The 27,774-nt window shown below is 36.3% G+C and overlaps 1 protein-coding gene across 1 annotated transcript in view; it reads right to left on the reverse strand.

Annotated features, from left to right (window-relative positions):
• The window catches only part of LOC135084642 (heterogeneous nuclear ribonucleoprotein L), a 517,182-nt gene that overhangs the window by 96,074 nt on the left and 393,334 nt on the right, over positions 1 to 27,774 (reverse strand). Inside the window, exons 3-4 of the mRNA XM_063979412.1 lie at positions 16,113 to 16,198; positions 3,793 to 3,889 (exon numbers count right to left, since the gene is read on the reverse strand). Of these exons, the coding sequence (XP_063835482.1) occupies positions 3,793 to 3,889; positions 16,113 to 16,198 (183 nt within the window). The remainder of the gene's footprint in view (positions 1 to 3,792; positions 3,890 to 16,112; positions 16,199 to 27,774) is intronic.

The following is a 27,774-nucleotide window of genomic DNA, read 5'->3' on the forward strand; positions in this document are numbered from 1 at the left end:
CAGTCCCATTAGACCAGCTGGTACCACAATATTGTATTGTCATTTCTAATGTACATATAATTGCCAAGTTTCATAATGATATAAGACTTAGAAGTGCGTCTAATTCAGATTCTAAGATTCCATTACATAGTTAGTTACATACACGACGACCTAATAAGAGCGTGTTAAAAACGAAAAAATTGACAGTTACATTATATAATTACGTGTAAAAACAAAATTTCTGTCATCTTTCATATCATTAAAACGACATTTCACGACGAAAAAAAATAAAATATAATAAAGTTGCAGTTGCCAAGAATATTGCCGAGAAAGTTCCCGAGAATATTCTCGGGAACACTGAGAATATAGCCTTTCACTGCAAATAGAGTGTATTGTTTAATATACACTTATCTGTTGACTTAATTTAATACTATTTTACTTAAGAAAGTTTGTTTATTTCCATTTTATAAACATGATTCTCAACCTTTCTCACTTAGGAGAAAGCTCCCGGGAACGCTCCCGAGAATATTCTCAGCTGAGAGAGCGTTCTCGGGAACGGCACATCAATAGTTATGTGAGGCTCTCCCTGCCAGATGGGCAGGGCCTACTCACTAAAACCTGACGGTAAAAACTTAATCGCGCGCGTCGTTTCAATAACCGGGATAAAAACTATCCTATGTCCTTTCCTGGGACTCAAACTATCTCTATGCCAAATTTCATCAAAATCGGTTGAGTGGTTTAGACGTGAAAGCAAGACAGACAGACAGACAGAGTTACTTTCGCATTTATAATATTAGTATAGATTGCGAATGGTTTTTTTCCCACGGCCACAGTGAAAATACTGTTCCACCAATGTCATCATCATTACAACAATAAAATATTCATTTTTTACTCAAGTTCAAACTCACAGCATTCAAACCCGTTTAGCTATCACAATAGCATATCCGTAACATAGTGAAGGCCGTGATTAATCTGAGCTGAGCGGAGCGGAATATCGCTTTTTTGGCTCTTTTCGCTTTTTTAGCTCTTTTCGCTTTTTCGCTCTTTTCACTCGTACCGTAACACAATGGGCGTTTACTTCCGGGCACAATGCCGGTTTTTTGGCATATTGCTGACATTAATTTTTGTTAATAAAACCGGAGATTTGGCTAAGAAAAGACGATGATGATGAAGCAACATGTTTCTTTTGTTGAGTTCTAATAAGCTCGTTTGAGTTTTATCTGCTACGAAATTTTGTTTTGATTGGATTACCTATTAGTATAACAATAGCAATCCATAGACTATAAGCTAGTCTAAAAATATATAAATCAAAGGTGACTGAGTGACTGACTGACTGACATAGTGATCTATCAACGCACATCCCAAACCACTGGACGGATCGGGCTGAAAGACATGCAGGTAGATGTTATGACGTAGGCATCCGCTAAGAAAGGATTTTACGAAACTCCACCCCTAAGGGGGTAAAACGGGAGCCACGCGTACGAAGTCGCTGTTCCCGCGACTTCGTAGGACGTAAAAATAGTTTGAATAATATGTCCTGTTTTTGTAACATTTTTCTTTACTGCTCCGACCCTATTGGCTGTAGGGTGATGGTATATAACCTAAAGCATTCCTCGATAAATGGGCTATCTAACACAAAAATATTTTCTCGAATCGGACCAGTAGTTCCTGAGATTAGCGCGTTCATCCAACCAATTAAACAAACTTCAGCTTTATAATATTAGTATAGATTACTTCATGTAGTTTATTCAATCGTCGGTGTCATATTGTAGGTAAGCTATAACACTGTACCTACGTCCAAAGGACAGGTCCATCTATCAGCTCTGTAAAGGCACGTTCACACTAAGGCACAATTGCATTTCTAGAAATTTCGGCAGCCATAATTTACGAATAAGCTGTATCCTACTTACTTAACATTATAAATGCGAAAGTTTGGATGTCTGGATTTCTGGGTGTTTGTTACTCTTTCACGCAAAAACTACTGAACGGATTTAGATTAAACTTTACAGTATTATTGTTTATAACCGAGATTTACATATAGGCTATAATTTATAACGATCTATGACAAACTAAATTTCACGCGGGTGAAGCCGCGGGCAAAAGCTAGTAGTAGTATAATAGGTGTATCAATCACAACTTTGTTTTCATCTCAATGGAAACTAATTTATTATCGAAAACAACCAGAATAATAGGGGAAGCATTTTGAGCAACTGAAAGTGAACATTTATTACCCCGTCTTCTCGATTAGGTACTGAAGTAAGCTATTTACAGTATTTTTTAGTAAAGAAAGATATTATTTGCTGGGAAAACATCGATTAATTAAAATAACGTCAAAATATGCGGTCACTAGATTGAATGAATGAAGTATAATATCACGTTCCAAAGATCACTCAGTGCGAACGAGGCGTAAGGTAAGTAACCCTATTCTCGTCTAAGTGCGCGCGTTCGTGTTTCAGTCACTTAGCGCAGTGTTTGACGTGCGCGAGTGGTGTCGCTTTACAGGGCCCACTTTGGACGGACTTTTGCGTGTCAACTCTTTTGGAAAATTCTGACTGGACGTGAAGTTGGACGTATGGCTAATTTGCTAGTAGTGGCTCAAACGAATTTTAAAACTAGAAAAAAATATACTGGATCCATTTCCTTTCAGTTGCCACGCAGCTACTTTCGCCATAAGTTACGGAGTTGAAGTTAATTTGTCGAAATATCCTGTCTAGTATTTAGTCTTATATTAAACTAGCTTTCCGCCCGCGGCTTCGCCCGCGTGGAATTTTGTCTGTCACAGAAAAACTTTATCGCGCGCGTCCCTGTTTCAAAAACCGGGATAAAAACTATCCTATGTTCTTTCCCGGGACTCAAACTATCTCTATGCCAAATTTCATCAAAATCGGTTGCGAGGTTTAAGCGGGAAAGCGTAACAGACAGACAGACAGACAGAGTTACTTTCGCATTTATAATATTAGTTGGGATTATTTTTTGAAAACCAAATGAGGTTTTCCTTTTTTTGAAATCCAAAAAATTTTTGAAATGCAAAATTATCACAACTGAAATACGCCTACTAACAAACTGTTCACGAATAGATTGACACTTAAAATGTATTCCTCTCCTAATAACGTTACAGTATTAAAATTTCGTTTTCAATTTAATAACATTCATACACTAAAATGCCAGCTAGCACAAAAGTTTTGAGTAGTTAACAGTAACAAAAGGGCGCTCGTCAGTCCGCAGTGTTTTATGCGCGGACAATTTGGTTACATTCTTTGTGAATGTTGAAACAGAGTTGAATTTCATACAGTTACAGTAAATAAGCTAATGATAACAAACCTTTTCATGTAGTTTTTAAACTGTCCACCTGACTAAATATGATGATAATTTTGGCAGTTTATGCCCGCTCTTGTTCCTTTTTTTTGTACAATATCTCTAAGGTCGTCGTATAAGGAACAACTACAGGCGATCGCAAATATCTCATTCCCATCGTGGTCGAGCCATAGATAAATTATAATAGGTAGCACATAAAAATAATCATCAAGACACACGTATACTTATTGATCTCAATATTTTGAATAATAGTCGCACAAAGAGAAACTGTCACTCAGAGAGTTAACTGTAAGCTGTCTCAGTCTACTCAACTTTGCATTGGAATAAAAAAAACTCAAATCACTAAGTACCTAAGTAGCTACGTAGAGAGCTTGGTGTCAATAATAATTTTGAAAAAAAAAATCATTTTCTATTTGAGCAGACTATAATTTATACTAAAACATATAAAACTACAAAAAATCAATATCTTTAATAATAAAGTGAAATAAAGTAACTCACCTTTGCGAATTCAATTTTAAGCGTGCAGCATCCTGAGTATATGTCGCAGCCGTGAAGCGCCTCTTTCGCTCGCGTCGCCGACTCCACACTCTCGAACTTGTGGCGACGGGTTAAGGATCATATTCGTTTGGCAAGTTTGTTAGAACAATATTTAACTTATGAACAGAGAAACACTGGGAGTGGATTTTGTAAATAAAAATGTTATTACATAAAAGTAATAAATGTACAAAGATTAGAGATAATTTAAACTGAAAATATGTCCATTGTCCATTGGTTGGTACACAATTTGAAAGTAAGTGGTAGAAGTAAGAAGTTCTGGGTATTTGTAGAAGAAACAACGCTAAAAACAAAACATTACTTATGTCTTTTTTTATTGGAAATAAAAAACTTTCAAAAATATTATATTTTCTCTACACGCTATATTCAATATCGCGTAACATCAAAGAAATTTTTCGATGATATAAGTGACGTAAAAATGAAGAAGATTCGTGACGTCACACCAATCAAGAGGACCCTCGATCGCAGATGGCGCTGGCGTCAAAGTGTTATTGCGTCGTTGGAGACGAGATTACCACGCTAGGGGGCGCGCCACTTCATTCTATAGGATAACGTCTAAGGATGCAGTGAGTGAGCGTAGATTAGCGATTTTGGGTTTTTTTCGCCTTCGATTTTTTTTAAACTTAGCACTAACTTTGAGATCCTATGTAAGAATTTTAATACAAATGTGCTATTTACTATTAGATCACCATCATCATCATTTCCGCTATAGGACGTTCACTGCTGAACATAGACCTCCCCCAATTTACTATTAAAAAATAAAAATCAATCAAAAATGTTAACACAATTGGTATTCAACCCATACATGGAAAAAAAATAGAAAACTATATTTTTGTACATCACTAGTCCTTAAATACACCCTTTTACCTTAATGAAGAGCGTCACAATCTTGAGATTTGAAAATAATTATTATAGAAGATATTAAATATGATCAACGGCACAGTAAGCCAATTACTGGACATTTTCCATTAAAATGTACAGCTTGATATGCTCTCTAATTGTTTAAAAATAGATGTTATCACTGTAACCTCTGCCTACAATCTCAGTCTCGCATTACAGTTTCAAAACTCAAGTAATTTAAATAAAAGGTCAGATCAGAACCCAACAAAATATGTAAAACCGTAATTAGGAACGGCAACCTTACTTGTTTTTTTATTAAAAAAGATCCCGGAAAAAAATTCCTTTTGGAAACATTTCCAATTAAATAACGGGAAATCGGGGGAATATTAATGGGGGGAAGTTGCTGTCATATCGTAAAGTTTTTTATGTTTGCAGATACTATTTGATGAGTAATCTTTTTATGGTTTATTTTAAGAGAATTAATTTATTTCATTAAGTATTCTTAATTTTTTAACCGACTTCAACAAAAGGAGGAGGTTCTCAATTCAGTTGGTATCTTTTTTTTCTTTCTAATCTTAATAAAAATTACAAAAACACGTTTAAAATTATTTTCCTTAAATTTTGTTGCGTATATTTTTTTGTTTTTTCTTCTATTTGACAACCGCTTGGTTTTGTATTTCACGTATCACATATTCTTCGTTTAGTATGGACAAGCCTTTCATAGTTTGGGAATATAAAGCATAGTGCAAAAAGAAATTAAATAGTTTTGTGTATCTTTGAACTCTATGACAAATATCGAAATGATCACATTCACCTTAACTCTACGGCTAACTGTGAGTCGACTCTAGAACATCATTTTAGAATGCAACTGTCATTTTACCCAGTGCAAACGTTTTCAAAGAACAGAAAGTGACATGGAACTGGCTATAAATAATTGTATTTCATAGAAAGGACAAATGAGTCTTAGCTCTTTTAATGGTCTCCAAAAACATATTTTAAATCTTATTTCGTCTCTTTTAAAGTTCAAAATGTATTTGAAATTTCAGCCGTTACCACTAAAAGGTATAAATCAAACGTGCGCGAAACGGGCGACAAATCGGCGGTTTTAAATCAAAGATGCGCGAGCGCAGGATGACTTATTTATGGGCTCAGGGCTGTCCAATTGACAAATGTATTTACTAGTGTAAATGATGTATTAGATTGAAAATCTTTATTGGACACTGTCAAACTGTTCGTTATTTAATAAACGGTTCTATTAGTTTATTTTTAAGTTAGTTTTTGCGTGGCATAATAACTGTCGTAGTCCTTCAAATACCAGCGAATCAAGACACAATATTAATCAATTGTTACCGCGGTCTCATGTGGCCGCTAAAGGTTCCATAATTTTGTAAAAATTTGAATAAAATCGAAAAAAACAATGTTTAAAAACAATATTTTGTATAGCAGTCGGTATTCCAACACTGACACCGTTTAGCTACTCCTAGATTTCTTAATTTTTATTATCACTAACTTCGAACTTTCATTTCAATCATAGAGATCTAGAGAGATGCCAACTAATGCGCTGAGTTCTAAACTCAGTGTCGCATTAGAAATTCACACACACAAAGTAGTCAAAATAAAAACAATATGTCGAGAAGAGTGTGTGTCATCATGCACACATTGCATTCAGTGCCACTATACGTGCGATTGAATGAATTATGTTAGTGTGAATGTGCTCATTATCCACTGCGGTATCAGTACTCAACCTTCGAATAAATCTTTAGTGCTACGCAAGCAATGTAAACTTTTTGACATGTATACGATGTCACTGCTATCATCATTGCTGTCGCGAGCAATGTGTTCTGTTTTTGAGCATATTTCTGAGACACCGGCCCCGCCCCCTTTTCACATCCCCTTTTAGTTTCTGTGATCTGTGATTTCAATATTTATTTACTTCGAATGACATTTTATGGTGACACTGCATGGACAAACATCTACAATAGTTTTTCGCAGGCAACCCTACCTTGCGCGAAACGCGTTTCAGCCGGTACACTAACGGTCAATGATCTACTGACCTTGGGAGTTTCAGACGTTTCAATGGCACGCACTCACACCGTCGCGTAACTGAATAACAATAACCTCATTTTCTAGTATTCAGAAGTCTGTGTATTCACGTGGAAACAAATAAGTATGTAAACAAACCGTATGTAGAGTTCGATATTTATTGATTTGTTAATATTTACTTTTTAATTGAATAGAGCGCTCACATGTAGCCTTTTCAATCACACATTTCATTTGGAGTTTTATACAGACAGTATAAGGGCTACTGTATCTCTAATCTCGGTATCAAGTATAAACGTACATTTTGACAACTTTATACATCAGTAAAGAAAATGTTTTGGACCACGTTTTAAAATTCTTAATATGTATAAGTAGCCGTGTAATGCCGGTAGAGTATAATAGGAGCACTCCCTTTCCCACTTTTCCCGTGGATGTCGTAAGAGGCAGTATGGGACAAATTTTAATATGCGAACATTATCGTTTGTTCCTGTCCATAAAAAAACCTCCCCAACCCGTCTGGCCAGCGTGGGGAGTGTAGGCCAAACCCTCTATTTGCCTCTGGTAAAGTAGAAAAGGCCATTGTCCAGCAGTGGCCGTCTTTCGGCAGAAACGAACGAACTAACGAAAGTGGAAAAGGCCCTGCTCCTGCAGTGGAGAATAAAATAATATCTTACATGCCGGTGTAAATAATATTTATAACAAATAACTAAGTGCCCACAATAGCCATATATTTTCTTTATATAAGACATAAATCTTCGCAGTTTTCTAATTGAAATATTATTTGTTTGTACCACTCGCTTCGATAGTGTTGTGTAACAATTTAATAAATATTTTCGGGACAGATTTAACAACTCGAACTGTCCCACTATTTGGCACATGCTTAAGTAAAGAACGTTATATAATTCGATTTATGTTATTTGACTGTGCAAATAATTAGGGATAAGTAAGTGTGTGATTTGACTTTTCAATTTTGCACATTTTACACCGGACTATCAAGCGAAATCAATTTCAAATAATTAAATAAGCATTTGTTCAAGTTGTAATGAGGATCAGTACTGTTGTAGAAAATGCAATAAAACTAGTATCTACGTTAATCTTTAAGACATAAGAAAGATATATCTTTTTGAATTATCCAAATCGGACCACTACTTACGAAGATATTAAGTAATAAATATAGGCCGTTTTTGCCGCTAAAAGTCAACGTACGCAGGGCCGCGTGACGTCATTATATCCGAATCGAGCGCAGCCGGCGTACTATTGGGATGGAAAATATTTTTTTCCAGCTAAACTATCAGTTTTAGAAAAAAACTTTTAATAACATTTATTCTTCAAAATAAAGTAACCCATCGACCAGTAATTTTTAAAAATAAAAATTGTGAAAAATAAGTATCGCTATGTCCAAAGACCACATTTTCATAGGATTCGATGGAATGCGGAGACGCGGTTGGGGTGAGTGTAACTTAATGATTGTTTGTATTGAACATAATAATACATAATATGAGTGCTAATAACCAGTTTCTGGCCTAGGGGGGGGGGCTAGGGGGGGGCTAAGTAATACCCCCCTGGGGGAGGGGCAAGCCTTACCCAGCTTCTGGCCTTGGTGGGAGGGGGGAGAGGCAAGTCATACCCAGTTTCTGGCCTTGGGGGGGGGGGGGGGGGGGGGTTAAGTCATACCCAGCTTCTGGCCGAGGGGGTCATATCTAGAGCTTATGGACTGGGGGGAGGGGCTAGCCTTACCCAGCTTTTGGCCTGAGGGGAGGGGGGGATCAAGTCATAACCAGTTTCTGGTTCTGGCCTGGGTGGGGGGGTAAGTCATACCCAGCTTATGCTTATGGGCTGGGGGGAGGGGCTAGCCTTACCAAGCTTCTGGCCTGGGGGAGGGGGGGGAGTCAAGTCAAAGTCATACCCAGTTTCTGGCCTGGAAGGGGGGGTAAATCATACCCAACTTCTGGCCGAGTAAATCGCCAAATATACCACCCTGAGACCCCAATCGCGTCTCCGCGTTCCATTGAATCGTATGAGCATATGGATTTTTCGCGATATTTTTCACAATTTCTATTTTTAAAAATTACCTATCGATAGCTTACTTTATTCTGATGAATAAATGTCATTACAAATTTTTCTCTAAAACTGATAGTTTGGCTAGAAAAAAATTTTTTCTATCCACGCAGTACGCCGGCAGCGTTCGGATCGGATATAGTGACGTCATCGTTCCCGCGCCGGGCGGTCAGTGAACTTTTTTAGTAATTTGGCCATAACTTCGTCAATTTTTGTCGTAGAACAAAAATTTTTGGACTGTATATTAAGGATTTCTTAGCCCTATAAATCTGCATTCACAGCTAAAAATCGAAATGATCCTCATTTGAGATTTTTGTATCTGAATCATATTTAAAAGTCTGGATACTAGGATTACATTTACATTTAATTCATAGTAAATAGTAGAATCACATAATACATGAGATTCGAGTCATATTTTATACTTCTTCTCAGCATCAGCCCATATTATGTTGTCCCCTCAGATCATAGAAGGGAATAGATGTGAAACAGGGGCGTGGCGCGTGTCTCCGCGATATGCCCAGAAACGAACATCACCCGCGACGCCAGGTTAGTCGCGATTCAGTCGTACTGAGGAAATGTTCTCCGATATTGTTGAATAATGCGTCGTAACGTGCAATAACATAAGTGAAACGAAGAACTACAGGAACAATGAAGTCATTTACCACATGTAAGTATTGCAAATCCATTGGTATTTTGCTTATAAATAAAGAAAACTAAACATTTTTACGAACGAATTCAGTGCCGTGACATTTACTGCGATATCGAAATTAGTGGTGATAAAAATTCAAACACGTTGTACATTGACGATTTAGTTAGCAACCACTTTATGTCATGCGTAACTACTGCGCAATGTATTTTATTTCTTCCGATATCCACTGACGCGTGAAAATACACAGTACGGCCGCATGTGCCGGTCGTAACATAGTGCAGGCCGCAGGGCTCGTGTTCTAATACGGTTTCCTATTATCGATAAATAGAAGTAAATTATTATTTTCTATTTTCTAATTTTGAATGAAAAAATCATGAGTTGCTTGCGATTTTTAAGTTTTTACAAAAACAATAACAATAGTAGAAGGGATTAGTAACTGTCAACTATGTAATTACTATAAGAGCTAGTTGAAAGCCTAATATAGGCATTATTTTTGATAAACATAGGCGGTACGAATTTCGCCATAATTAAAAAGTTAATGCGCGATAGTAGTTAATAATAATTACAGTGATCCTGTTATTATTATTAAAGTAAATAATAATTATATTACCAATATTGTAAATACTGGTAAAAATCGCAAGTACCTAAAAGTCATGGGTTAAGCCCATGACTTTTCATACAAACTTTGTCAGTCTATAACTTCTATACTCCATCGATAACGACATTGAGCTTTGGTTGGGGTAAATTAATATAAGGTAACTTCATTTAGTCCCAATAATTGATTCTGAGTTTTTCGTCCATACAAAATGGAACTGACTCCTTTATGCAAAAATCGTTAAAGAACATAATAATAACGTATAATAATAAAAAGGTTTTCATACAAGCATTTTTAAACCAATTTCGAGCCTTGCCCCCAGGATTTAAAGTATCGATATCTAATCGACTCCATTTTATCTTTCTTCTCTCTAATTGCTTTTTTCAAAGTGTGCGTCACGTCACGCGGCCATTGATTGGCCATAAGGCACGCCTTCTGGCCAATCACAGCACTTTTAAGCCGGTTGCACATGTTGTCGTAGACTCTCAGTCGCTTTGTTTTTACACAGTTGAATGTGTGTGTGGGAGCTGTGGTGGGGGAAATGTGGGGACACTGGTTCTCGTTGTAGTTACGCGCGACTTCATATCTATTCTCTTTCTATGATCTGAGGTTGTCCCGAAGTGGTGGTAGGGCAAGCCATATTTGGAACATGTATAAGTGCCCTAGAAAGTATGTACATGCCTACCTATGTACTGAATAAACTATTTTATTTTATTTATTTATTTTTTTATTTTATTAACATATTTTATTTATTTATTTTATTTATTAACTGCCTTTCATCTTATCGGGACGTCCCAAGTATATCGGGACATCTCACAACCGATACGTTTCACATTCATCGCCTACATTCATACCGATCGCGTTACGGGCTTGTGCAAACAAATGCGTTTTATTTTTAATGGCGGATCGAGAATATTGAGAAAATTCGATTCGGTAAACGATTTTATTTCGTTTTCGATGTTTTGATGTAAAATCCTATTTTACGGTTTTGGATGGCAAATGTGTGCGATTTATTGTTTAAATATGAGAAAAATGTAGCTTGTTTTACATCTTTAACCTTTCGCTTCAGATAATAATTGATGATTTTAGGTTTGTACAAAAAACATCGATCAAAACTATACTTACGAGCAAAAGTATGGAATCACCCCTTTGTGTTCCGAGCGGTCTTAAGAACTGAATGACTACGTATTGTAATGTATCTATGGTATCAATTTTAAGCTTATAATATCACCTGTAAAATGGTACCATTTTTATTGAACTTCTATTAGTCATTTAGTTCTTATGATCGCTCGGAATAAATGGGGTGATTCCATATTTTTGCTCGCGAGTGTAGATTAAATCTCAGTCATAACTTCAGTCCTGTGATTGGACTAAATTATTCATTAATCATTGGAATATTGGAACATCCTATAAAGGCGGGCGCAAGCGCAGATGCGTGTGGCGGACGACTGGACGGGGCTTTGTGTATTATCTACGCACACAACGACAATGCGTACCCAACCGGTCTGCGATCACGATCGAACGTCGAGTCTTTCGTCATCGTAGTGCGCACTCGCTGAAATAATATTTTGTATATTCTGAAAGTGTTGTGAATGCTTATACTAAAACGTTTGTTTTTATTTGCATAGAGAACAATAGTGTCTAGACAAACCAAAGAGGATTTAAGATACTATTTAAATCAAATATGTAGTTGCTCAATAATGAATAATAAATAAATAAATAAATCATCATCAGGTCGTATAATCCCTATCACAGGAACATAAACCAGTACGGTCTTGTCCGGCCAAATATTGGCTTGTCCGGCCTGTCCGGCTTTTGTTAGGCTTTTTATGTGGCTGCTGCGCCAAGCTAAAGTCGAGAATATCAAGCGCACGCATCAGGATGCTAGGCAACTGATGATGATAGTACTCACTCGTGAGTTATGACACTAATGTCTGGCTTTTAGGGTAAAATGTAAGGCCAAATGAAGCACAGAGTCCAGCTTTTGTGTTTTTGGACCTGGCAAACCCTGGGCCTGAGGGCTTAGAGTGAGTTTACATCAAACGTCGTCACTAGTGAGCGCGTAAAAAAATGACATAATAAATGTTAGACGGACGGACGACCCTAGCGGAAACTTTCAAGAACTAAAATTTTCATATATTTTTTAACGCGCTCGCTCACTGGTGAGGACGTTTTGATGTAAACTCACACTAAGCCCTCTGATGTTCCCATATTTGTCCCTTACGACATCAACCCTAGTCGCCTCTTACGCCATCTACGGGAAGAGTGGGATAGTCCCATTCTACTCCACCGGAACACGTTCGTTTCAGCAAAAGACGTCCACTGCTGGACAAAGGCCTCCCCCAAGGATTTCCACAAAGACCGGTCCTGGGCCGCTCGCATCCAGGCACCTCCCGCGACCTTCACCAGATCGTCGGTCCACCTAGTGGGAGGCCTGCCCACGCTACGTCTTCTGGCTCGTGGTCGCCACTCAAGAACTTTCCTGCCACAGCGGCCATCAGCTCTTCGAGCTATGTGTCTCGCCCACTGCCACTTGATTTTAGCGATTCTGCGGGCTATGTCAGTCACATCTGGTTCTCCTACGGATCTCCTCATTTCTGATTCGATCACGCAGGGAAACTCCGAGCATAGCACGCTTCATCGCTCTTCAGGTGACCTTGAGGCAAATGGATGATTACTTATGATTAACTCCCTTTTACACCAGAAGGTTTTCAGTAAAAAAAAAACATAACCCTCGCGCAGTCGGGTAAAAAATTTACTCGTTTCTCATAAAAGACGTCGTATTAAAATCGTAGTACGCGACTTTTTACGATCCCGTTTAAGCCGTGGGTGCGATCGTAAAATGTTTTATAGCTTGTTTTTTGTAATCAAAACTAATTACCGAAAACCAAAATAAATGAGGTTTTAATTAACAATCGTAAAAGTAAGTGCGGCGGTAAAAAACTTGCTGATGAAAGTTGGTACGTACCCAATTCAATTTAGTGTTAGACATATTTCTATAAATTTTGTCTTTTTGAAAATAATTGTTTACAAAATTTACTAGCTGAGTTAGATTTTTGAACTCTCTACAATTTAAATAATATACTCGCAGTTTTATGCAATCTGTAACGTGCATTAGCATTTTTTAGTCTACGTTAATTTTAAACAAACAATTTCTTAGGCTAATTGCACCACCTTAATTTTAACCGTAACCATAACCAAGATCGGTGTTTTCATATGGAGTTTGACTGACTTTTGACGTTTGTTATTATAGTCCGATTTTTAATTCGACGGAATTCTGACAGCTGTCATTTTTTGACAATTCAGATGTGATAAGCCTTTTTTGCTTTGAATTATTAATAAATAATATGAAATGAAATTTCATCAAGTACAACTTACAAGAATGAACTATTGTTTGTTTTGTCAATTGAATGTACACTAATTATTATGTACATTTTAGAGATTAAATAGAAAAAAACATGTTTTAACTCAGTAAAACAACATATTATCATAAACGAAAATATGAATTGATCATCAATAATCATTATCGTCGTCATAATCAACTTGGATTATAAAATTGGCATCTTGTTAAATTGGTTATTTTATGAAGCTAAGATTTTATTAACAAACAGATTTTCATAAAAAAGGTTTGTAACCCATGGATTTATTGACCAGGGAGTCCAGTAATAGAAAAATAATTTCCCAACTTTTTTTGTAACTTCAAAAATATGATAATAAAAATTCAAATAACCATTTTGAAATGATCAGTACATTTTTAAGCCTTAGTTTTTCAAGTGAAACCTTAAATTCAAGAAAGGATTATTTTTTAATTTGTGAAAATGCTCTCCATTCATAATGGGAATGTTTCAATGTTGACAACACTTCTGAAATGTCAAAATTCCGTCGAATTAAAAATCAGAGTTTAGTAAATATTGACTATTATTATTCTAATCGATTATTGTGGTGAGCCCACTCGTAACACAAGCTTATTTAGCTTAACACGAGGGGCTAATGGGACTATTAGTAATTTGTGCAATACAAATCAGTAATTTTCAATACTCAAAAATTTATTGCATAGCATATGTGTAGTTTACAGTTGTTACAGTATTACCAGTTTACATATGGAACACAAATATAATAATAATATAATAATAAATCTTTTGGACAATTTCACACAGCGCCAGCTAGTCCCAAAGTAAGCAACTTAATGCTTGTGTTATGGGTGCTAGCTTAACGGATATACTACTTATATACTTTTTTATTTTTAAATACATACATATTATACATACCAGACCCGTCACAGAAATTAAAATTCATCATTTCAATTTCTGCCCGGCCGGGAATCGAACCCGGGACCTCTCGGCATAGTAGTCCGCTCTGAACCACTACACCAAACGGCCGACAAATTAAGAAAATAAGAAAGTCTGTCTAAAGGGCCTTTTTCTGCATAATAAATGGTTGTGTTTCATTATACTTATTTCTACCGCCACGCATATCCACTTAGAAACAAAAATAACTCTTCTACACAACTCTGTCAACGGCAAATCGTTAATAACTGTGAAATATAAAGTAATAAAACCCGACCATACCACCGTTGTCTGTGAACGGGTGTGGCCCTAGAGTGCGTGTTTATTTACGGGCGTTTTTATTTAATGGCCAGTGAACTGGAGCGGGTGCCGCCACGAAATTAGCGGAGAGTGGAAAAAGAGCAAAATAATTGTGCTTAAGTCCAATTAAGAACTGAATGAAGGTAGTATCGAGCCACATTACCTAAATCGTTCCAATTAGATTCCAGTAACTGAACTGCAAAATATAACTGTTAAGTTTCAGCACACTATAATTTTTATTTATTTATTTAAAACTTATATGCACATAGAACGGTGTACATAAGGCGGACTTAATGCCTTACGGCTCTTACCCCTCTGCGACCGAATGAGGGTTATATTTTAGTAAAAGTCATTAATTTATTTATTGGTTTTTGCTTATTTATCATTATCTGTATCTTAATTATATGTTTTCTTCCTTAATTTGTTTGCAAAAAACTTCGAGCTATTGTTAAAAATATATTTTAATCATTTCACCTGTAGAACACATAGTTATGCTACTGTGCAATAAAAATTAGTAATAAAACGAAAAGAAGCTGCCCGATTGCTATATTTGGAACATCCAAGCTGAAATTAATTTTTAACGCAGAATTCAAATTTCAGTATTCATTCAAAGCGGTTTTAAACCGCTATTTGTGTGGCCCAACCTTCTGACGACGTGAAAAAACACACAACTTCATTTTTATGGCCTGCTCTATTTTCTTTAAGGGGTTTTCATAAATATTGCTCTATTTTTCATTGCCACTGAATTAGTATTAGCACTCTACTGGCAACGACATAAGGTTCATTTTAGGTGTTTTTCTAAGCGTACGCTGGTGACAAGTAATTGGGCTACTTGTTCTTGAGTGCTACTTTATTTAGGCGAAACAAAATACAAAGTACAGTCATCAACACATCACATTTTTGTTGAAAAATAGCACATATTGCAAGAAAATAAGATGTTCCAGTGTTAGTTTCATGTACCGTCGTTTGTATGTGATAAAGAAAAATGGAATAAATTGTACTAAAAAAGTACTTTTCACTTTGTAAAGAACTTTGCGAAAATATTAATATTTACAGGCGTAATATCAGGCCAATTTGATTTTATATTTTGTGCAAATCGTATTATGTAAACAAGTGTTTAAGGCAGGCGATTTATCAGCGTCACAAAAAGGTTTTTATTAATTTTAATAACGGTCCTATTTGAGTAATTTAAAACTATATTTTAGAAAATCATATTACTGCTAATGTAGCAGACGGCGCCGCGGCGAACGAAATAAATAAAATATGTAAGTTCTTATATTATTAAAATAAAACCTAATTCTTCGTACTACAAATACCCAGAACGAATTATATTATCTGAACAAATCATTAGCTTCACCTCTTACCATAGAAAATAAACATTATTGAAAAAAATACAGCCCTAAAATTTAGTACCTTTTTAGTACCTAAATAGTACCCTCAAATAAACTTTTTAATTCTTAAATAACTATTATTATAACACCATTGAAAAGGATATTCAACCATCGCCTGGACGCCATTTTTCTTGAATACCACGATCCTCTGTACTTGCCCGTGGGGTGTGCTGATTGTGTGTATGACGTCCTGTAACAAGGAAAAACATTGTGTTAGTTACATAAAAATATTAGCCTTAAAACATATGGGGCAAGTCTGAATAACCTTCAGAGCTATGGGCAAAAAAAAGATTATAAATGCAGTACTTATTAATTAAAACATTTTCAGTAATCTAATAATCTTAAATTATTTGTATGAGTATAAAGATATTTAGTTCCTATAAGACAGTGAGAGACTGGTGTCTGGACTAGAGAAATATAGCCTGTATTTTAGTGCAGCAATATTCTATGGCGTTGCTGTCAGCTCAAAAGGACGTATGTCAAATATAAACTTAAAAATTATACAGTTTTTTGTGTCTCCTGAAAACCTACTGGTATAACATACATCGTTTTTAACTGACAGCGACGATGGGCTTAATAACATTCATCTCACCCGTTATAATAATTTGACAATTTAGCGATAGGACAGTTTTGCATCTAGATATTATGATAAGTAAAATTTAATAAAAAAAAATAAAACCGACTCCAAAAAACCTACACTAAAAAGTAGAAAAATAATTACTAATTACCTACTTATTTATTAGGACGAATTATTAATATTTATGTAGGTATACCATGATTGATACTTCTGGAGTCGGTGCCAAGATTATGAAACATGTAAAGTTTGCCTGCACCGACTCCAAAAGTATCAATCATGGTATACCTACATAAATATTAATAATTCGTCCTAATAAATAAGTAGGTAATTAGTAATTATTTTTCTACTTTTTAGTGTAGGTTTTTTGGAGTCGGTTTTATTTTTTTTATTAAATTTTACTTATTTCTTGCTTTTTAGTTAACTAATTATTACCTTGATGTTACCACTGAAGGTAGGCAGTACATTGAGACCATATTCTTAATGTATATTATAAAAAAAGTTCATCCCCAATTTTCCACCCTTGGGGGTGAAATATTTTCTTCAAATTCGCATGAAACCACCCTTTTGATAATATCTATTCAACAATAAAATAATCGTTCTAATTGGTTTATAATCGGCGGAGATATTGCGTATAAAAAAGTTCATCCCCAATTTTCCACCCTTGGGGGTTGTTTTTTTTTATTATTAAATTTAAATGGGACCACCCTTGAAGTATTACCTATACGCTGAAAAAAGATTTGTTCAAATCGGTTCATAACTGGCGGAGTTATCGCGTAACAAACATAGAAAAAAAAAAAAAAAAACATACGGGTCGAATTGAGAACCTCCTCCTTTTTTTGAAGTCGGTTGAAAAATAGACGACAATTTGACATAGATTAGACGGATACCTAAACATAAATAAGAAATATAGCATTATAAATAGCAGAACCCAATAAGCTCTCCATTAAAAAAGAAACTAATAACATTTTATTATAGAGCCATTCGGACCAATAAGGCTGTGCCGTTTGTTTAAGACAATTCCAGCAAAAAATTCTTCGTCAAAGAAGGCAATAATTGTAATAAGCGACTCGTCTTCGAGATTGTAGTATAAAGAAGGCGGATTGAGTAAGACCCAGTTTTCACCAAAACGGAGTTGAGCGGTGAATTGTCGGGCTGTCATATTTTTCTATAGAACTTGACAGCGGCGGCGGAGAAGTGGAAATAATGAAATCATATTGATACAACAATATACTTCAACATACTTCTATTCTCCGCTCCGCTTTAGTGGAAATCGGGCCTAAGTCTTATACAGACTGATGTCATAAGGCTTAAGGCTTGTATAATAAATAACTTGGAAATTCGATTTGGAAAAGTATAATTTTGGAGCTGCGTGACTTATTTAAGTTGGTTATTTGTGCTGGGAACAATAACAGTTTGAATCTCTGGGTCCCGGGACTAACATCTCTTCAAAATCCTCCATTGATTTATGCTTTACTGAAGGCCAGGGTGTAGATTTTAACCAAGGAGTTGCAATAGTGAGTACAAGAAGTAGAAATTGGCGGGCTGAATTTGAAAATGAAATATGCCAATGTAGAGCTATAAACTTCTACGGCCTCAAGCCTACTCTTCGCATTTTTATTGTGATTGTAATAAATGAAATGCGTCTGTTTGTATTCCAGCCCCGGTGCAGAATGACGACACTTTTGCTAAACAGAAAGTAGAGAAGTCATTTAGTGAGAGAAGAAATGAAATGACATTATTTTTCCTGGAATCTGGAATATTGACTAGAGATAAGAATGCCTAAAATATTCAGTTAAATCAGTTATTAAATCTAGCATTAAGAGTTGGATCTCAAACTAAATCTAAACTAATATTCTATTCTAATATTGTAAATGCGAAAGTAACTCTGTCTGTCTGTCTCACTTTCACGCCTAAACCACTGAACCGATTTTGATGAAATTTGGCATAGAGATAGTTGGAGTCCGGAGAAAGGACATAGGATAGTTTTTATCCCGGTTTTTGAAACAGGGACGCGCGCGATAAAGTTTTTCTGTGACAGACAAAATTCCACGCGGGCGAAGCCGCGGGCGGAAAGCTAGTTATAAATAACTTGAAAAATCGAACTGCCCAAGGCGGGAATCGAACCCACAACGGTCGTAGTCGTGTGAATCGAGAGGTCGTTGCAATGGTGCGTGCGTGCATTTTGTATAAGCCTATGCGCAGACCACCGCTTTTTAGTCGGCCAATGGTTGGGCCTGATTCTAATTTGTATGAAGAATCAATCGGTGTAATGTGCGCACTTCCAAACATGCCCATACTGATTAACTTCCCGACTAAACTATCGGCCGACAAAAATCGGTTGTCTGCGCTTAGGCTAAATTTGACAGTGCCCGAGCAAAGAACTCAACCTGACAGGTGCGGGATGCGTTCACTTTGACCTGACTGTAGACCGCAGAACGCAAAGTGTGCCTGTGACACAGTGACAAATGCTTTAAGTAGTTAGAAGTATGTATTTGGAAGTAACTTTCATTCCTCAAAACAGTTAAAACCTTTTTAGTTCCCTAAAGCTAAAAGTCTCTTGCAATTGTAATTGTCCCATCTTACTTTTCTAAATGGAGACTTCTTCCAGCCTTACTTATTACATGAAGAGCGCACTTTTCTTACTTAATACTGGTTTATGGCAGCACTAATTGCTATATAGTGCCACCAGGCGGCGCCTGTGTGCCTGGATTGCCTTTTATATACTTTATGAAGTTAAGAAAAGGATATTTTAAGATAATTACCCGGTAAAGAAAGGAGCTTTGTGCATAGTTTATGCTTTTCAGTAAAAAGAGTTTCCCTTGGTTTATTAAAAGTGACTTTAGATGAAGTAATTGCTTGCTTCTGAAATATATTGTGGTTAAGACGGGCAACTACGGAACCCTACACTGCGCGCGACATACACTTGGTTTACTGGTCATAAATCATAACTAGTATTTTTAATATAACAATCTATACTATACTAATATTATAAAGCTGAAGAGTTTCTTCGTTTGATTCAAAGCGCTTATTTCAGGAACTACTGGTCCAAATTCATTGTGTTGGATATCGAGAAAGGCTATAATATGCCTATGCCTTTCTTATAAATGGTTGACTTTCGCCATATGGGTAAAACTAAATGAGTTACATTTGACCTGTATATAATCCTTTACATACAAGGATGTTCACTCGTTGCAAGTCACCCTGTATGGGTGATAGAATGATGAAAATAGTATCTACATCTCATTAAAGGGACTATTCCCACCTCTCGTTCCCACCGCTTCAACTCTTGTGTAGCCAAGATCTACAGCTTGACGGTCAATAAAAATCCAACCAGTGGAGGTCAAGTTTGTACCGGGGGAAAGTTAAACTGTCATTGGACCCGCAACGAAATTAATCAGAAGAACATAGGAGGAGTTCGAAGGTAAGGTTCGACTTCCCACCATTGAAATGCGGATGACAGATGAGACACTAAGGTTTAGTAACCATCATCTATATCTCGTTAAAGACTAAACAGATATACTAAAACTTGCCTTTTAGTTAGTTTTGAGCCATCCAAAACAAACTTGTGCCGCTTGAAACTGCATCTGTCTGGAGTTAGAGATTTAACTGCTACAGTTAGTTGGAGCTTAAGATCGGCTTTTGGACAGGACAGTACAAACTGGGAACTACCAAACTAGTGGGTACTAATCCAGGCGACAGTAGACCAATGGTTTTGATGCTATTCGAGAGTCGAGAGGTCGCAAGTTCGATTCTTTTTGACCGCTGGAGTATTGTGGTGAATCCAAAAAATCTTCAGCATTAAAATAAAAAATGCCTACTATTAAAAATCCAGTACCTACATTTTAACATACTCTACATAGGCTGTACCTAAGGGACTGGTTGCCAAAACTTACGCGTACCTATTCACAAACGATGCTTGCTTAAGTCAAGCAGCAAATCGAACGCACAGAGCTCTATGATTGGTTCGTGTGCCACCCTGTGCGTCCACGCACACTGTGAGACCTCATAGTAATGTTTGTGAACACGGGCGTTAAGGTCCAAAGTTAAATTGTTTGAGATTTTAGTGTAGCTAGGAGACACTGTGAAATTCAGTTTTGCTAATGTATTTAATTGTCATTGGAATAATATACTTCCATTTATAATATTAGTACGGATTAAACTATTAATCATTCCAATGATAAACAAATAACCAAGAAATTCTACATAGTACCGATAAGACATTTAATAAAATGGCACAAAAGATAATGGCCACCCGGCGCTTACATGTGTAGGATGTGGATAATATGCATTTATATCGACAGTGGAATAAACCGTACACTTGCGGACAAATTGTTTGAACAGAAATAAAAAAAACATCAATACATAATATACCTAAAATACAGTCGCTTGCCGCTGTCTGTTCCTATGTATGCTTAGATCTTTAAAACTACCTACACAACGAATTTTTATGCGGTTTTTTTAAGAGATAGAGTAATTCAAAAGGAAGGTTTTAAGTATACTTAGCTCCCGGGTGAAACCGGGGCGGGTCGCTAGTCTAAATATAAAAAATAGGAAACACATTTTAAGGATACTATTGAAATTAAAATTAAATATTACGCAACGTTGTCTTATTAAAGAGACATTAAATTTGAGTACGTAATACGAACAAATAATCTTATTCCTAGTGAACAAATAAGGAAAGTTTTAGAACAATTTTATTAAAAGAATTTAACCAATACCTAGAATTGTAATTACCTGAGTTTTATTGGATAAGTATACGAATACAAGCTTTATGATTAATTAAAAGCTATTCAAAACATTCCCAGAATACCTAACCCCTTCTTATCATAAGTAAATAATTAAATAATATCAAATAAAGGAGTTGTTTCCAAGATTCAAACTGTCACAAGCAAAATACACTTGAGCGAGCATTAAAATCAACATTTATTTACAAAGCAAACTTCGAAAACCCCCAACATTAGTCAATCAAGAATTTACATCAGAAAATTCCAAAAGCAATTTGACATTCGCAATTGAATCACCCCGGTCCAGTCGGGAACAACAATGTCGTTTAATTAAACAATTTTCAAGGGATCTCGTAAAAACATTTGAGAGAGCAAATTAAAATTTGCAAAACTTGAGCGCGCACTTGCCAGTGAACTACATTGTAAAGTTTGGATGTAGTAGCGGCGTAATTGCTATGGAACTATTATTTGAAAAAGTATTTGAGAGAGAAATATTGTTTTTAAATATTTAGTAGATGACTTTTCAGTCCATAAAGTAAATGAACAATAATTCCAAATCAATATATTTAACAATAAAACCTCATTAGTTATTTCTTTAGTTCTGAACTCTATGGAGGAATTTAGTATTGACATCTTACAAAAAATACGTCAATTAATTGGTCATGTCAACGCCACCCTTATAACCTCGTAAGTACATACTAAGCATAGTAGTTCAGACCTGACATTTAAACTACATAGCAGTTACTATAACTGCCTTTATATCTATTTTAGGTACACAAACAATTTTTTTAATCCTTTTTATTATTTTACATAGGATATTAATGACGTTCTCGTGAATTTGATAAACTATTTAAAATGACTTTTCATTTCCATGTTTTGGACGGCGAACAAAAAATATAAACGAACAGGTAAAAAATTTAAGACACTTTCCTTGCACGGCACTGTAAGTCAGTACACGTGCGTTCGCAATATCGGTACAGGCCACTTGTTGGAATTGGAATCGTTCGCAGCCGTAATATCTGAGCAGACTTTACAAGAGTTTTATTAATAAAAATTCGAGGACCTTCCAAGTGTTATGAAGGACAAGGAAAGAGCACCTTGATATCTATTTACGTGGAAAAACTTTAATATGTAGGTAGGTACCTATATGTAGGGGAGACCGGGTACAATAGTACCACGGGTCAATAGTACCATCGGCGATATTTCTTCATACAAGCGACGTTAGATTGTGTGCATAGCGTCAGAATATGCGCTTTTTGTGTTTCCATCCGCTCACCAGTCGGCGGCGCTTTTGCTGAGAAACGAAGGTGTACAGGAAGGATTTTTGTTTTTTGCCCAGCCGCAGTAAGTTTTTATGTCAAATATATGAGCCCATAAGTTGCCTAATATGCTATTTGTTACCAAAGTATTGTTGTCAATAGTTTATCCAGGCTCTAAACTTTGTATCGACAGCGAATTATTGGCATTCACTGTGAAAATGACTGAATTTTAGGTGAAGTTCTCTTGACTACCTACTTGGAACAATTGTACCAGTCTCCATGGGGTCAATTGTAGCGGTACAATCAACCCCGTGGAACAATTAACCCCCGGAACCTTATTTTATACTTACTACATAATATTTTAAATTGGTTTTAAAGTACACCTATACTTATAATAAGATAAGTTATTATAAAACATTCACGTGGTTATTTTACATTTTTACAATTACAGGCATACCTACCTACTGAAAATATAGTCTAGGCTCATTCATAGTTGCATGCATTAAGCATTAATTAGATACATACTTAATGTGTTTTATTAAATAAGTAGATAAAAAGGTGATATAAGTACCTAAATGCCTACTTAAAATGTTTTAATATAGGTTTCTAAAACCCTTCTGAATATGTACATTTTAGCTTAATTCAGTAAGTAACTAAGTATTTGAACATTTTGTTTTAGATGCCTCGGCGTAGAGTCAAAAGTACGGATCGCGGATCAACGGATCTATTCCTTTATGAACAGGCTTATGAAAAAATCTTAAAAGGTCGAAGCAGTAGTAGGTATAAATAATCAGGGTCAATTGTACCAGGGGTCAATTGTACCCTCATACAAAAATAGATTTTTCAGTTTTGATATTTCTATCATTGTTATTATGCTTATTGTTGTTTCAGAAGCAATATCCGAGCCAAATAGATGGCATATTATTTAGAAACAGTTAGTTTTTTCGTTTTTATGGAAGAAAAGTTATTGTGTTGTTTTTAAACTTAAGTGTTGATTTTTCATACTTGTTCCTAAATATTTTCGATCTCAATTAATAAAGACTGATGATTGTAGGAGATTAAGAGAACAGAATACCAATAAAGGTGATGATTAGATAAACATAACTACTTTTATTGCCTCATATATTATTGGTACAATTGACCCGTTGTAGGGGTCAATTGTAACATGAGACATCGTACAGTTCAAATTCGTTTTTCATTAAGTATTCGAAATAATAGTTCAACTCTGCATGCTTAAATTTGTAGCTTAAGAGTCTAGTTTTTACAGCATCCTAACAGAATAAGTTACATTTCATTAGATTTCTCAATATTGAACAATTTCCAAAAAATGGTACTATTGTCCCCGGTCTACCCTAACTGTGAAATTCTAATAATCTTATGTTTGTTACCTATTCACACTTAAACCAATAAACCGATTTTGATGAAATTTGATATTATGTAGAGACAGTTTGAGACCCAGGAAAAAACATAGGATAGATTTTATCTCGGTTTTTGAAAGGCATTTTATGTGATAGACCGAAATTCACACGGGTAAAGTCACGGGCATAATCTAGTAATATTAGGTATTCAAGTTTTTAAAGTTTTGTTGTAGCATTTTTTCACATTTAAACGTTGTAAAAGTTATACATATTAGTAAATAATTATATTGAATTTATACGTAACACTGAGCCCCTACAAACCGTAGGTACCTACGCGTTATTCTATTACCTTATCGTGGGTAATAGAGTTACGACTAAACCATTTTCTTGCCGTAAACCTTAAACAGCGTCCCAAAACTTAACTTATTAAGATTGGCACTCCAATTTAACCCTTATACATACCCCTAGGCACGTGACCCCAAGGGTACGTACAGTCAGCGTCAAATAGTTCGTGACACCCAAAGTGGCCAAAAGCTGACAACACAACCTTATTCCAATAGGGATGATGACTGGGTAATGAAATAGAAATTCTATTTAGTCCGTCAGACAGATAATAAAAAAAATTTTTTTTTTTCATAATCGAATAATTACAGTATTATCAGGCCTGTTCATCTCCGCGAGTTTGCAACGCAAACAAAACACGCACGATGGCCCACCTACATGATACTATTCGACAAGGCCTCACATACGAGCGAGCATTGACTCACACACGCGTAAGTATTCTTGTGTATGATGAAAAAAAAAACGGTGTACTAAATACTGTGCAGTATTTAACTGCCTAAATAATAATAAAAACGTAGAATGTACTTTTTTTAAGTTGCCTGAAGACACTGAGAGGTAAATAAGTGGTTAATATTATTCATGATAATTCATGTATTTCCTCCGCCATTTTCCGCAGTTTGGCACCTCACGTCACATCATTTTACCGAAGTCAGCCCTATAGCTTCGGCGCAGTGCCGATCACTGACGTTTGTCAACAAAATGGTGCTTGACTCTTGAGACAGGCTAAATTACACCATATTGTTAATGACATTGAGCATACATTTTTTTTAAATATCTTCGCGAAGTAAAACTTCTGTACGTAGTACTTATTATTATTCTGTGGTATTATATTGAGTTGAAATGTCGCGTGACGTCACTTTTGAGTAAAAAATCTACTTAAGCGTGACGTAACGCGCCATTTTAAGTCGATGTAGCACTGTTTTTGTTTAATTATGAAAGAAAATAAAAATATGAGTCTAATATTTTCTAATTATCTGCCTGACGGACAAATAATTGAAATTTTGTCATCTAGCCTATTGTGACAAAGACGTGTTGCGAACTTTTTGGCTACTTTGGGTGTCACGACCTATTTGGCGCTGACTGTACGTACTAGGCACGTGACCCCAAGAGATATCAAGTTATACATTTTTGTAGCAAGCTGAAGTGGCAATGGGCAGGGCACATAGTACGCAGAAATGACGGCCGATGGGGCAGCAAGGTTCTGGAATGGAGGCCGCGTACCGGAAAACGCAGCGTGGGACGTCCACCCACAAGGTGGACCGACGACATCATAAAGGTAGCAGGAAAGCGCTGGACGCAGGCCGCTACCAACCGGGTAACATGGAAAGCATTGGGGGAGGCCTATGTTCAGCAATGGACGTCCTATGACTGAGATGATGATGATGATGATGATGACATTTTTGTTGCAAAAACACCCTTAATCCAACTACATAAAGTGCTAGTAACTTGATGTGCTGTACTATGCAGGTCTGGAGTTCACTTGAAAACTAAAACGAAATCCAGACGAGATTGAAGCAATATGAGTTCACACCAACTGGGTCATGGTATAGCGAGAGCAGCCAGACCATTTCAAAGTGAAATTATTGATTTATTGACTATTAAGACTAGGCGCGGACCACCGATTTTTAGTTGGCCGATAGTTGTGCCCGATTTTAATTTGTAAGAACAATCGGCCAAATTAAATCGGTGTAATGTGCGACTTCGATACATGTCCATACTGATCAACAGCCCGACTAAACTACGTCACTCATAACCAGTGTGAGTGACGGTACACAGAGGCAGGCATAGCATTGTCTATATTACGTAATCTATACTTATAATAAATCTGTAGAGAGGTCAATTCTGTACATGAAATATATTTTCAAAATAACTATCAGGGGGTGATTAGTGATCGATACTGATGCCAAAAATGCAATCAGTAAAATTTTTGTCTGTCTGTATGTTCCTTATAGAAACAAAAACTACTCGACGGATTTTAACGAAAGTTGGTACAATTATTCTTCGTACTCCTGGGCAGGTTATAGTATACTTAGGAATTCCCACGGGAACGGGAATTAGCGGGAAAATCCTTTTGTATTAAAAATCTAAACCGCGTAAGATAGATGAAGGGGGTAAAACGGGATCCACGCGTATGAAGTCGCGGGCGGCCGCTAGTAATTGCATCTCTATTCAAAAATTACTTATGGGTGCCTGCCACGAGTCTTTGCGTTAAGTATAGTGCCTCAACATTCAAGCAATTCCACCGTATAAATTTAAATGCAAATAGACCAATATGGATATATTCCCAAGCGTTCTGAACTAGAATCGAGTGTAATTTTCCATCGATATGCTAATAGCGAATCGAGCGGAGCACCCGCGGGGCGAAGTTAGTTTAGCATAGTTAAGTTCGCGACGTTAACTGAATGGTTAGACGCAACTGCAGTTACGCTGGGGAGGTATTTGTCAATGATAGAGCTTAAACTATCAAGTTGGTTAATTAAAATTCTCACAAGTAATTTGGTATGGTACTGAACACCAATAAAAAATTTCAATTATCCGAGCCCTGAAAAACGATGTTCGTTCGTTCGTTCGTTTCAGCCGAAAGACGTCCACTGCTGGACAAAGGCCTCCCCCAAGGATTTCCACGAAGACCGATCCTGCGCCGCTCGCATCCAGGCACCTCCCGCGACTTTCACCAGATCGTCGGTCCACCTAGTGGAAGGTCTGCCCATGCTATGCTGCTTACTATGGGCCTCATAAGAAGGCTCAATGTCACCCAAAGGGCGATGGAGCGTGCTACGCTCGGCGCGTGCTTCCCTACGTGATCGAATCAGAAATGAGGAGATCCACAGGAGAAAAACTATGTAGTTTTAATTTAATTACACTGGACATTGGACATTTTACACTGAGCTGCGCCATCTAGTCCCAAACTAAGCACAGTTTGTACTATGGGTACAATACAACGGATATGAACACACTTAAATACTTTTTTGTTAATACTTATGATAGAAAACACGTAATATTGTGTGTAATATAAAAAATCGTACAAATTGGTCTCGAATTCCACACACACTTCACACATTTGTGAGTAAAGTTTTTTCGCCGTGTAAGAATTGAAATAATAGTGTTTTTCGTTTAATCAGTTTTCGGGTACCCATTATAAGTTTTTATTTGATAAGGACTAGATGATAACAAGTAAAATATACTCAAGGATATTTAATATTACATTTATTTAGGTATCATTTCTTCCTCTACAATGATAACATAAAAAAGATAATAAACTAACGAACCACGGACATTGCCTTAACCATTTTCCAGCGAGACACAGTCGCCGGCTTCTTTTGAGTTCGCTCACAAAAAGGCTTTTAAAAAAACAAATAAAAAAATATTTCGCCAAAAACATGGGGCAGATCAAAGGGAAGCGACAGTCGGCTAATGTTGTACAGTACTGGCAACAAAAAAAGTGCTGCGAAAAAAGAAACGACATTTTTGTGCGGAAAATTTTTTGGTATTGCACTTCGGTGTGC

The sequence above is a fragment of the Ostrinia nubilalis genome, chromosome 26, assembly GCF_963855985.1.
Source record: "Ostrinia nubilalis chromosome 26, ilOstNubi1.1, whole genome shotgun sequence".
Classification (NCBI taxonomy): Eukaryota; Metazoa; Arthropoda; class Insecta; order Lepidoptera; family Crambidae; genus Ostrinia; species Ostrinia nubilalis.